General features: G+C 45.4%; 1 protein-coding gene across 10 annotated transcripts in view; it reads left to right on the forward strand.

Annotated features, from left to right (window-relative positions):
• Window positions 1-12,738, forward strand: part of Nedd4l (NEDD4 like E3 ubiquitin protein ligase) — a 343,048-nt gene that overhangs the window by 277,907 nt on the left and 52,403 nt on the right. For all 10 annotated transcript variants that reach the window (XM_037197172.1, XM_028856605.2, XM_037197173.1 and 7 more), the window contains 5 exons: window positions 1,348-1,409; window positions 1,546-1,648; window positions 3,709-3,875; window positions 9,992-10,127; window positions 11,188-11,364. In XM_037197172.1, the coding sequence (XP_037053067.1) occupies window positions 1,348-1,409; window positions 1,546-1,648; window positions 3,709-3,875; window positions 9,992-10,127; window positions 11,188-11,364 (645 nt within the window). The remainder of the gene's footprint in view (window positions 1-1,347; window positions 1,410-1,545; window positions 1,649-3,708; window positions 3,876-9,991; window positions 10,128-11,187; window positions 11,365-12,738) is intronic.

The raw sequence follows: 12,738 nt of genomic DNA on the forward strand, positions 1-12,738 counted from the left end.
ATCAGCCACACTAGCCTAATCAGTGAATCCTAATCAGTGAGTATCAGGCTAGTGAGAGAGAGAAAAAAAAAAGGTGAATGTCCTTTGGCCCGCACACAGAAACACGCAAATGATACACACACACATAGAGGGGGGAATAAGAGAATAGGAAGCCATTAGAAAGGAAGGATATAAACAAATAATCTTTCTAATATAAACACGTATTCTCTCTCTTCTTTCTCAGCATAATACATCATTGTATTGTGATTTGCCCCTCTTCCTAGAAAACCAGATATTTTGGAATGCATTTAATTTGACAAGTCGAGTATTTCAGGTTTGACTACATATAACATTTAAAAATAATGGCACAAATTTTCCCACTGTTCTGCTTTTTTAGTCAACCAACTTTGCACAATAAAATGAATAAAATGATTTCTTAGGGAATGAGCATCCATCTGTGCCCTGGTAGTCTCTCTGCTGCTGTGATAAACAGCATGACCAAAAGCAACTTGGGGAGGGAAAGGTTTATCATGGAGGGAAGCCAGAGCAGGAACCTGTAGGCAGGAACTGAAGGCAGAGCCCATGGAGGAAGCTTCTAAACTTGCTTTTCTGTATAACCCAGGACCACCGGCCCAGGGGTAGCACTTCTCACAGTGGCCTGGGCCCTGCCATAGCAATCATTAATCAAAGAAATATTTTTGTCAGACATGCTGAAAAGCTAATCCAATAGAGGTGATTCCTCAGTTGGGGCTTCCTCCTTCCTGGTGACTTTAGTTTGTGTCGAGTTGACAAACTGAGGACCCCATCCCAGCTTGGCTCACCAATTCAGGAGATAAGCCAGGAGGGGGGTAGAGGCTCCCTGGATGTTTTGCACGGGAGATACCTTATCAGTCCTTTTAGGCTGATGACTTGATACTTTAATGTGACAAATGAAGTTGCATTCCCAGGTTAGGCCTTCTGTTCTGTTTAACTCTGTGTTTAGGCGTCTTCAGTCATAGGATAATGGGGCCCCAGTGACCGCTGATTTTCCGAAGTTAATGGACTCTGGGAGATTGAGGCCGCACCCTGCAGTTAGAAATTACACTTGGCACAGTGGTGGCTATAATTTTGTCATTTGTCTCTGGCTGGGCTTGACCACTAGAGCCTGATAGAGAGAGTGACATCTAGTGGATCTTGAGTAGACGAGCCTCCGTGGGCCTTGCAGATGTTTAATTAATCATCTAAATACCTGTTGAGGGGCCAGCTCTTTGTTTTTTTACCCTTGGCACGTCCTAAAAATATATCCTCCATATCCCTGATGAGTGTGTCAAAAATAGGAACTTTTTATGAGTATTGCTTCTTTGCTAATTTATTTTTTTCTTCCTCTAGACAGAAGATCCAACCATGGAGAGACCCTATACATTTAAGGACTTCCTCCTTCGACCAAGAAGGTGAGGCCTGTGGGTGGGTGTGGGGGGTGAGTGTTTGCAGTGCTGGTTTCACCGAGGACCGTTTCAGCAAACACCTTAAACAAGAAGGATGGAAACAAGCCAGGTCCTTTATAACTGGTTTTCTTCCTGTGTGCAGCCATAAATCGCGAGTCAAGGGTTTTTTGCGGTTGAAAATGGCCTACATGCCAAAAAACGGGGGTCAGGATGAAGAGAACAGCGAGCAGAGAGACGACATGGAGGTAAGAGAGACAGCTGCGGGCCCTGGCCTCTTTCCTGGCTGCCCATCTCACTCATATTACACTCTGTCATTGACAGGAGTGGATGTTTGTGAACTTCACTACAGATGCGTGTCCCAATACCCCCTGGGTTTGTCTTTGAAAGTCCTCCAGTAGGTGATCGTTTTGGCCAAAGTGAAGTTCCCAGTTTAGGTCACAGCCCTTACCCTAGGAAGAGCAGCTCTTTGCACAGTTGTAGTGGTGTCCTGTCTGGCTGCTGTTAGAATACCCAGCCAGGGCCACTTGAGGAAGAAAGGCTCACATTTCAAGCCAGTGAAGTTCATCGTGGCGGGGAGGCCATGGGGGTAAGTGGGAATGTGAAGGACCTGGTCAGAGTATATCACAGTCCGGAGACAGAAAATGGGGTTCAGCTGTAAATCCACAAGTCCCCCTCCTCCGCCTCAGTTGACCCCCTTCCTTCAGCAAGACTCCACCTTCTAAAGGTTCCACAACTTTTCCAAGTGCTGTCACCAGCTGAGAACCAAGTGACAAATGCATGAGCCTAAGGAAGACATTTCAGAACAGTATAAGACATCTGCTCTAGACGTTCCCACTGCCAGGAAAAAAAAAAAAAAAATCTCAGTATTAATCTGGACTTTCAATTCATTTTAGCTTCCTTTTAGCACTTGAACTTGCTCCAGAGTGGATGGGGGTTGACTTAGAAACTCTCTCCCCATTTCTGGTTCATTTGGTCCACAGGTGACCATCTGTCTTGCACAGCCATCCTTGGGAACTACCATTTTACCATTCGCTATCCAGAAGAAGCGTTCCGCTCTGTCCTCTCCCGGGCATAGTTGCCTCTTCACTTTCTGGTCACATGTCTGTGCTGTGGGTCTCATTGTACCATCTCGGCACACGCTGTAGACAGCACTGTTCTGTTAGCTCAATTCTCACACTCTTCCGAAGGCTCCCATTGAACAAGGCCTCCCTGGCTGTTTTTACACCTGTTTGCAGCTGTCCCACATGTGTGGTACTTGAATGATATGCAGTGGGTGCGTCAACCAAACCCCCTCCCACCAAGAGGCCACATTTCCAGGCGGCGTTTTCCCATAGGCTTCCACAGCTACCACCCCCTGACAGGGACTAAAGTGGGCGGCAGGCCAGAGTGGACTTTGAGATTTCCCAAGCAAAGCAACAGCTTGCTGTGTGAAATCCAAGGAATTTTGTATCCTCTTCTCATCTTCCAACTGCAGTCACCAGTGAATCGGTTGATTTTCCGCTGGCTTTACCAGGGGATGTTAGGAAAGTGATGTTTAATGCCGAAGGTATGTGTCGCAACAGCGCGGCTCTGATCCTGGCACCAGGCGGTCTGTTTGGGCAGTGCCTAAGCAACAGCAGCAGTTTCTAGACAACATCTGGCTCACAACTGTAACAGATAACTAGGCACACCAACCAACCCCGGGCCATCCTCACCGGGGACTGATAACCCTGTCCCTACACCTGTAACCTGTGCCATGCTTTCTTTTCGCGCACACAACGCACACTTCGTGGTGGTGGTGTTGAAAGGGTGACATCTCGGGTTTGTCCCATGTCACTGGCTTTGCGCAGCCCTAATAACTACTGGCAATGTAAAATTCGATGACGTGACTCAGACACTAAACAGGGCAGGCGCGGTGGTGCGGCACGCTGGTGCGCCTTCGGTCAAATCTGGTTTGATCCGTGGAACCCACCCTGCTAGAAGGAAAGGCCTGAGACGTGCAAGTTGTCCTCTGGCCTATACACTGTGCCATGTATGTATGCACACGTGAACTTACATATAAACATCCACGCTCAAACGAATGTTTTAAAACACGAAAGTAAATGGAGTCTCCAAACCATGATGAACTGGCCATTGCTCAGATGAGTTTTGAGACCTTGAATTGGTTTTTCTCCCTTGGAGGGCGACTCTTATCTCCATGTGACACAGGAAGCCATTACAAGGCCCGGAGTGCGGCAGAGTAAGGCAGAAGGGCGTCACACTGGGATTGTCTGCTCCTGTGATCTGGAGCCCAGACTCACGGCCTCCCACTAACTTGCCTCCACAGCACGGATGGGAAGTTGTCGACTCCAACGACTCAGCTTCCCAGCACCAGGAGGAGCTCCCTCCGCCTCCGCTGCCACCAGGATGGGAAGAGAAAGTGGACAATTTAGGCCGCACTTACTATGTCAATCACAACAACAGGAGTACGCAGTGGCACCGGCCCAGCTTGATGTGAGTACCACAGGATGGCAGGGATGCCCCGGCACCCCCCCCGCACGGCGGAGGGTGGCAATTCCAGAGCAAGTTGGGGAACTAGTGAGTGAGTGTGTGCATGTATACATGCATGCATGCATGAGTGTGTACAGGAAGAGGCTGATGGCCTGTGCCACATTGCCTTTTGCTGTGTGAATGGAGTTACTCTTCTGTGCCTCTTTTAGGGTTACTGAGATGTGCTCTCCCTAGATCCTGATTTGGGTCGAAAATCGTCTTGCTTCCCCCTTCTTCCTCCTCTCCTGACTGACCCAGGATGCAAAACAGGAGGCAGATTGGCTTTGCCATTTTCTTTAATGTTTTGCATTCTTATTCTTTGACATTATTTGATTTAGAAAGTCATAAAGGCTTCATTTTTATTTTTATTTTATTTACTTTTCAGAAAATTTATGTATGACTGCCTTGGTATATTTAGAAATGCAAAGAAGATTTGCAAAGTCAAAATTAGTAATTACTGTTTATCTCAGCACCCTACTAGCTTAGGGGGAGAGCAAGACAGTTGGTGCCTGCTCCCTTAGTAGTTTTTGTTCCGATGATAGCAAATAAATAAATCCTAGTTAAACCTCAATTGCTGTTTTTACAGAAAGATTTTGAAGGAGCTTTTTTGTTAAATCATAGCAGCAAAACCTAGATCTATTGATGCACAGTGAGAGGCAGAGCCAGAGTATCTACAATAGAAGCAGAAGTTGCCTTAGACATTGTGAGCTTGCCAGCAGCCGAAACAGCAGCGTTAATATTGCCAAGTAGATATTACAGGTGATTGATGATCAAAATGCGCTGAAGGCAAATGATTGTACTTACTCATGAGATCATGTTCTCTTCAACCCAAACAGAAAGAGAATTCCCAGTGATGCTTTTCAGGCAGGTGATATTTAGAGATACTGAAAGCTGTTCTTACAAATCCTTTATCAGTAAAAATTAGGAAGGTATTCTCCGTGTGAATGGGGGAGTGGCTAGAGAGGGCAGCTAGGTCAGCTGGCTGATATTTTACTCGCTTTAGGGGTAAAGCTTGCAGAGGGTCTGGGGCAGCGAATAGGTAGGCATCCCGGGTCTTCACTGTAGGTTAGTAGATACTCACCCACGGTCTTCTCTGTAGGGTAATAGATACTCATCCCCTGTCTTCTCTGTAGGTTAGTAGTTTACTCATCCCTGGTCTTCTCTGTAGGTTAGTAGTTACTCATCCCCGGTCTTCTCTGTAGGTTAGTAGTTACTCATCCCTGGTCTTCTCTGTAGGGTATTGGGTCTACCAGCTGTTCTTGGCCACTTGTGCATTACCCAGCATGGCCTTAGCTTATTGCTTAGACAAGATGCATGTCACGATGTTGGGGTCGTAAAAATAAGTGGTTTTGTTGATACTGTAATTTTACTGCTGTTCGTCTTTCATTAATGATCATTGCACTTAGACATTTGATAAGCCATCTAAGTACTATCTCTCTGTGGTAGAAATGACTTAGGACTTACCTCGGGCATGGTTTCCTACTGTTAGAAAAAAACAGCACCATCCATTTAAGCTAAACAGCACAAGAGAGAAGTCCACACAAAGGGGCTGGCTGGGTAGTGATCAGAGTGCCACGGTGCGACCCTTGCCGCACAGGACCAGGAAGAAATGTTAACGGCTGACACGTAGCTAGGATTGCCCACCCTTCGTGAATCGGTACCGTGCAGATGGAAGTCTTTATTTGAGGGGAAAGATGGGTACAAATGCTAATGAGGTGATTCCTGAGACAGCACGGGACGTGTGTTCAAAGCACATCACCTTTGAGACTCGGTGGTAGTTCCACAGGTGGGTACGTAATCAAGATGTGTCAGTTACGTAAGTGTGAGGCACATCTCAAAAACAAGAAAATGGTTGGATTGGCAGAAGTCAGTCTCCACAGCCTCCCCTCTGCCCACTGTGCGGTTTATGGATTTGGAATTATCGTTCCTTAACGTGTTTGACTTGGCCAAAGCCCTAGGACCTCCAGAAGAATTATCTTTTGCTTTTAGGTTAAAAAAATTTTTTTTCATAGTTCAGTTTTTTAAAAGACTGTTCCAGCACTCTTCAAAAAAAAAAATTGCATTGTGAGAAAATATCTTAGTTAAGAAGTTGTACCTGTGGACATTGGGTAGTGATTGGTTCTAAGTAAATGAAGACTTAACTACCTCAATGGGCAGACATGAAGAAACAGGCATGTAATCCCAGCACTGAGTTGAGACAGAAACTTCTGGGCTACATAACTAGACCCTAATTTCGGATTGTTGCCCAGTTTGGTACAGACTCGCGTCCCAAAGTTGGACCCCCTGAACTTGGCAGGATTCATTTTGCCCAATTTCCCCTGGCACTTAGGATGCTCTGTAGGCAATTCCGCATCCCTGTCTCTTTGACAGATGTCCCACAGTTAAACATGCAGTGTGCCCAGGAGTCTCATCACAGCAGCTTTCTGCTTGCCTTCTCTTGTTGCCCGCTCCTGTGGATCCCGTCCCTTCCCCTAAAAGCAAACAGGAGCCAGGAGTATGGAGCAGGCTCCTCCCCACGAGTGAATGTCTGCCGCCAGGCCCTTCTCAATGACCACCTCAGTAGCCTGTGTTCTCTGTGTCCGCTTGGGTGTCCTTTGTGTGTTTGTTTGTTTGTTTGTTTGTTTGTTTTCTGCCAGGCTCTCACTCTATAGCCCAGGCCTCCTTCACACTTTGATTCAGCCTCTCCAGTGCTAGGGTTTCAGGGTGTGAGCAGGACGAAGAGGAACATCCGGGGACTGTAACTCCTCCCTCATAGACCCTCATGCCTCACACCAGAGTAAGAGCGCAGCAAAATACAGTTGTAGACGAATGACTGGCCGAAAGGAGCCATTTCAGGAGGTGACTTCAGGCACAGGGTTTGGTGTACTGTCTGGGCCATGTTCAGGCCTCTGCTCCTAACTACGGAACAGAAGGTGTCCCTTGAAGTCACCCCACCTTCTCAGTTCTAGTTGGTAGCTTTTAAAACACCTCCTTTTAGATTTGTTCTTAATCCTATTGAGATGTAAACTGTATTTTACTAGAAAAATGACAGTTTTTAAAAATGAAGAAATGCCATTTTGTAAGATAAGTAACTTCTTAAGCTGGAATGCTTGTGTTAAGCTTTTGATTATAAAATACTCAGTACATCTCCCAGTGTCCTAGCAGTCAGTCATATCTCTGGTTGGGGTCATCATTACAGTCACATGCATTGAGGCAAAGGGGAGGGCAAGGTGGCTCAGAGGGCAAAAAGCCTTTGCCTCACAAGCCCAAGGACCCGAGTTCAGTCCCCAGAACCCACAGTGGAGGGAGAGAACTTCTTTCCGAAGTTGCCCTCTGACCTCTATACACATCTCATACACACACACACATACACACACACACACACACACACACACACACACACACACACACACACCCATACTGTCACACACATGCATACGTAATAGTAATAAATAAAATTTATGAAAGCAAAACAAATGCTTGGCGGCTGGGCATGGTCTGAGGCATTAACCTTAGTAGAGGCTGGACTTGATTTCAAGGAAGGGTTGGTAAAGTGGGAAGGTCTTGTCGTTCATGTCATTTCCATGATGTTCAAAGGGAAACTGGGTGTGCAGAATTAATGACTGAAGAAAAAAATGACTAGGCATTTCTCACATGGTTTCCCATTGTGTCTTAGTTTACCAGCCTAACTGGTAACTGTAGACGCTTGTAGAAACTTGTAGGTAGTCAACAGCTCTTTCATTCAGTTAAATTCGGAGGAAAGACACACACACACACACACACACACACACACACACACACACTCACTAGTAGACACTCATATACTTTAGAGGAAGTGAGATGCAGTCAGGGCGACAGTCCATCCAGGCACTGTGACCCTTGTTTTTATGGTTTATAGAGCCACCGGAATCCCTCCCGAGTAACGGGGTTGAATTTCAAGAAGGGCTTTCAGTCTTGACAAAACGCACATGTTGTGAAGAATTTTCCAGTGAGGGAAGTAATCATAAAGTATTTACTGTGTCCATTCTAATCATCAAGAGAGGGCCAGGTCCAGTGGTACAAGCCTTTGATCCCAGCACTCAGGAGACAGAGGCAGGTGGATCTCTGTGAGTTCAAGGCCAGGCTGGTCTAACTAGTGAGTTCCAGGCCAGCCAGGGCTACATAGAGAGACCCTGCCTAATAAAAAAGAAAAGAAAGAAAAAAGAAACTTAAAAAAAATATTAAAGCAGGTACTTGGTAGCTTCCTTTGACCTCTTACTCTGCTGAGATCATTTATAAGTGTACTCTAATCACTTTGCATTTTTGTTTTGTAATTTATTTCATGCCCGAGAATTGAACATTTTCAAAAATGATGACAGTAAATATATCATCACAAGTACAACCTGGTATTTTCTAACAGCCAGCAGTACCATTTTTAATCATTTTAAACATTACTTATGTATTCCCTAATTATAATAATTGCATCTATGATTCCAGTTTTCTGAAGATACCTCTATTTAGTGTATAAGTTTATTCCAGTTATATTTAATATAACAATATATTTTGTAATTGTAACAAATTTGTGTGTTATATATACAAATATAAAATTCCTTTAATTCATATTTTAGTAATAAAGAATTATAATTTAGATGTGGACGATACCTCCGTTAGCCTTACAGTTAATAGTGTAAAGATGCCTGATAGAAACAGTTGACTATTCAGGATGCTGTGTCCTCTTCCCACACTGCTGTTCATTGAATCTAGTTCCTCCTCTGAGGTCCAGTAGGCTCTTTATTTGGGATATGAGTGAGTTTGAAAGTACTAGAGACTTTAAATCCTTTCTTTTAGAAAGAATATATAGTTGGGCTATTGATTAATACTATATTTCAATTCACCTGAGCTAAAATTCTCAATTATTTTGGAACATAAACTGCAACATAATTTGTGCTAACTAAGATGTGGAGTGGGATTGAGCATGTTTGCAAGTGCCTCTGGAGGGTATTGAGACTTCTACTCCAGCATCATCTAGCTGAGGTTTTCCCTCAAAGGACCATCATCTGTCATGGACAGCAAAATAGTTTTAAGATGCTGTTGATTGAGTCATTTTCAAGAATAAGTTTTAACTCAGATCCTGACTTAAGAACCTTATTTGACAAAACAAACAACCAGGATGCAACAGCACCATGTTCTTCAAGTACAAGCTTCTTGGGGAGCTCAGCCCCTGGTGTTCATTTGGTTATTAGAGGTGGATTGTTGGGGAAGAGGGTTTCTGTGGTGTGATGGGAGGTTTTTGTCAAAATAAGGCCGAAAGCCGCTAAAAGGAAGTCCCGCAGCTCAGGAGACCCCCCCCCCCATGGGACTTCAGCCTTGAATGTGTGCCGTTGGTAACCTTCAGTCAATTACTGACGACCCAAATTAGCTGCTTCATCTCTGCTGGCTAGACCTAGAAGGGACCTGCTGACAGGCTACATGTGGGAGCTTGCTTGTCACTTCCTGGCTTGTCCCAGACCGAAGGACTTGGGTTGCTCTTCTCTCTTAGACACGAACGAGCAGCTTGAGGAACAGCCATCCCTCTGGACTCACGGCTCCCACACCTGTGGGTTGAGCCGACCACAGACCCAACTATTCAGGAAACGACATTAAGCCTGTGCTGACCCTGAGTAGTGGTCTTTGTCTTCATTACCTACACAGTGCAGGCCAGCAGTTGTTTGTCGAGTATTTTCATTGTGTGGGGCATTGTACATCGTCTAGAGATGATTTCAAGTATACGGGAAGTTGTACCTGTGTTCTGTACGAACGTTGTCATTCATTGCTAGGAACTGAACTTGGGCGATTTGGGAATCTGTGGGGCTAGGGAGGGCTCTGCCGTCAATTCCCGGTGGATGCCGAGGGATGGCTGTATATGTCTGAAAGATGCTGTCACTCTTGTACAGTGCACTGAAGCCGCTTTGCTGGGGTTCGAGTGAACCGGCAGTGCGGTCTAGCGAGAAGATGGTTGCATGCTCCATGTTAGTGTCCGATGGCATCTCAGTCGGTGTGTGGCCCACAGGGTTGGTCGGACTGTTGAGGGGCTAGCTCTGAGCACCCTTCTCTTCTCATCCCCACCCCCACCCCCCTTTCAGGGATGTGTCCTCTGAGTCAGACAATAACATCAGACAGATCAACCAGGAGGCCGCCCACCGGCGCTTCCGCTCTCGCAGGCACATCAGTGAAGATTTGGAGCCCGAGGCCTCGGAAGCCGGTGGAGAGGGTCCTGAGGTATGTTGTTCAGAGACGCTGTCAAGCTAAGCCGCTCCGTCTTCCCACAAGCCCCGGGGGGAGATGGCGCCCTGTTTTTTGTGTCCTGTTTTCTCCTCTCGGTAGACTGTGTCCTGAATGGGAAGATTATGGCCTCATAACTAGTTTGTTCCCATCTGAGTATTAGTTAACGTAGAAAATGCTTATGAAAGCCATGTTTGGCCAGGTCCAGTGACTTGTATAAATATCAAGGAGGGAGCATTTTTTCTTGTGCGAAAGAAAGTCTTACATATTTTTGCTTAGTGACTGGTTTTCCCCAGGACCTAACGAGTCTCATGAAACAACACTCAGGTTGTCATTTTTGAGGAATCAAGTGAGTTCTCTCCCTTGTTTGGGTGTCACAGACAAGTTTCTAATGAACCACTTGACATCTTAGGAGAGATGACCCAAAACTGTACTAGTTTGAGTTAATAGGAATTACTGGGAAAGGAGATGAATTAAGTAAGCAACCAATCAAATCATCTTACCTTGACTCTGATCATGGGCTTGACCTTCTGTTGGGAAGTCATTCACAGAACGTGGCCAGTCTTAAAACAGTTTGTTGATTCTATAGTGGATTCACTTAGCGTTCTTCTGCAACATCCAAGCTGTTTTCATTAAGAACCCTCACAGCAGTTAGAAAGGGGGGAAAAAAACATGAAAATTGCTTGTAACTTCTTGAGGCGTTTCTAATTCATTCCTTACAGAGGCTGGAAAAAAGCTCCTGCAGGGGTAGTGGGTATCCTTAAGGAGTGAGGTCATGGCCCCTGGGCCCGCCTCCTTCACACTTGGGCACACCCCTCAGTTGACTGCCTAGGTCATCAATTTGCTTTCTCAGCTAAGTTTATCCTGGTTTGTTAATTAGGGCAGTGGTTCTGTCTTCCTTGTGTTTATCCTGAAGGTTTAGTGCCTCATGCTGAGTTAGGTGTTGATTACAGTTGTCCTGATGGTTATGAATGTTGTGTTGTAAAGTGTTGTTGGGAGGAAGACAGGTAAATCCCCAGTTCCTAGCACTTAACCCCACTGTCTGATTCCTCCAAAGCCTTGGGAGACCATTTCAGAGGAAATGAACATGGCGGGAGATTCCCTCAGCCTGGCTCTGCCCCCACCGCCTGCCTCGCCAGGGTCTCGGACCAGCCCCCAAGAGCTGTCGGAGGAGCTGAGCAGAAGGTTACAGATCACTCCGGACTCCAATGGGGAACAGTTCAGTTCTCTGATCGTAAGTCATGGCCTGGTTAGGAGAGCTGAGCAATGGTCAGTCCTTTGTTGTTACTTTAGGAGACTCGTGTGCAGGTAATAGCCCAGGGCAACCTGGGGTTGAGACCTCTGTAAGGTCAAATGATCCTTTCACAGGGTTTGCCTAAAACCTCCTGCATATCAGATATTTACACGATGGTTCACAACAGTAGCAAAAAGACGGTTATGAAGTAGCAACGAAAATGATTTTTTGGTTGGGGTTCACCACAACATGAGGATTTATATTACAGGGTCATGGTGTTAGGAAGGCTGAGAACCACTGGCCAGCAGGTCTTCCATACCCAGTCAGCCCAGGTTCTCCCAAGTATCCCTTTCCCTAGGAGACCTGGTAGGTAGAAAAAAAAATCTTTTTTTGATTTAGAAAGAAGTGGCATATCACCAGCTCTTTTTCTTGTTTATAAAAAATTCAGAGAAACAAGAATCTGATTTTTTTTTGTTTTATTTATATGTTTACTTTGTAATTTCTGGCTTTAACCTTGGAGGATTTCTTTCCCATCCACAAGGTTCATGGAAGTAGTGTCTTTGTCATGAGGGCAGTCTTCCTGTTGAGAATCTGAGCCCTAGGACCCTCCCAATCAGTCTTCTAAACTCACACCCTACACACCTTTATGTTCCATTTCACAAGTAAGTAGGGCCAGATGTTAAATGGTGTCCCTGGCAAAGCCTGAGTAGGAGGTAGGGGAAACCCAAAAACCCAGTATATGAATTCCTGAGGAGACAGTATGAATCTGTGGCCCTGACATCAGGGTAACACTTGATCTGGGGTTCTCGGCCATCAGAGAAATACTTTCTACAGGTTTCAGGTCAGTGAGGAGGAATGAAATCAGTCACAAGGAACTTTGTATTTGACGGTGCCGAACTGCAGGGAAAGCCCATGGACCATTGTTGTGTGTGTACAGAATCAAGACCAAATGCGCACACTGTGTTTCTCAAGCCACTGGGCCTACAGATGTGCTGGAGAAATGGTGATAGTCACTATGTTGGAAAGGGCATGCTCATATGATAGTCGTTTTTATGAGCCTACTGAATGTAAATGATAGGAGGGTCACGTAAAACATAAAAGCCACTAAGTACAAAATTATTAGCCCTTCAGTCACGGTGTTCGCCTTTTAAAAGAAACTGTTGGCCTCTGCTGCGTGAGTTGCAGTGATTTCTTCTGAATGTGCTTTCACATTAAAATTCTGTGAATGTTTTTCAGAAGGAGAAATACCACTGAGATGAGAATTTAGTACTAAGTGGATAGAAAGGAGGTTGCATATATGAGGTATTTGAATTGGTAAAACTGTTGCTATGGAAACAGCATGAGCCACAAAGCCATGTATTTAAAATGCATGAA

The sequence above is a fragment of the Peromyscus leucopus genome, chromosome 19, assembly GCF_004664715.2.
Source record: "Peromyscus leucopus breed LL Stock chromosome 19, UCI_PerLeu_2.1, whole genome shotgun sequence".
NCBI lineage: Eukaryota > Metazoa > Chordata > Mammalia > Rodentia > Cricetidae > Peromyscus > Peromyscus leucopus.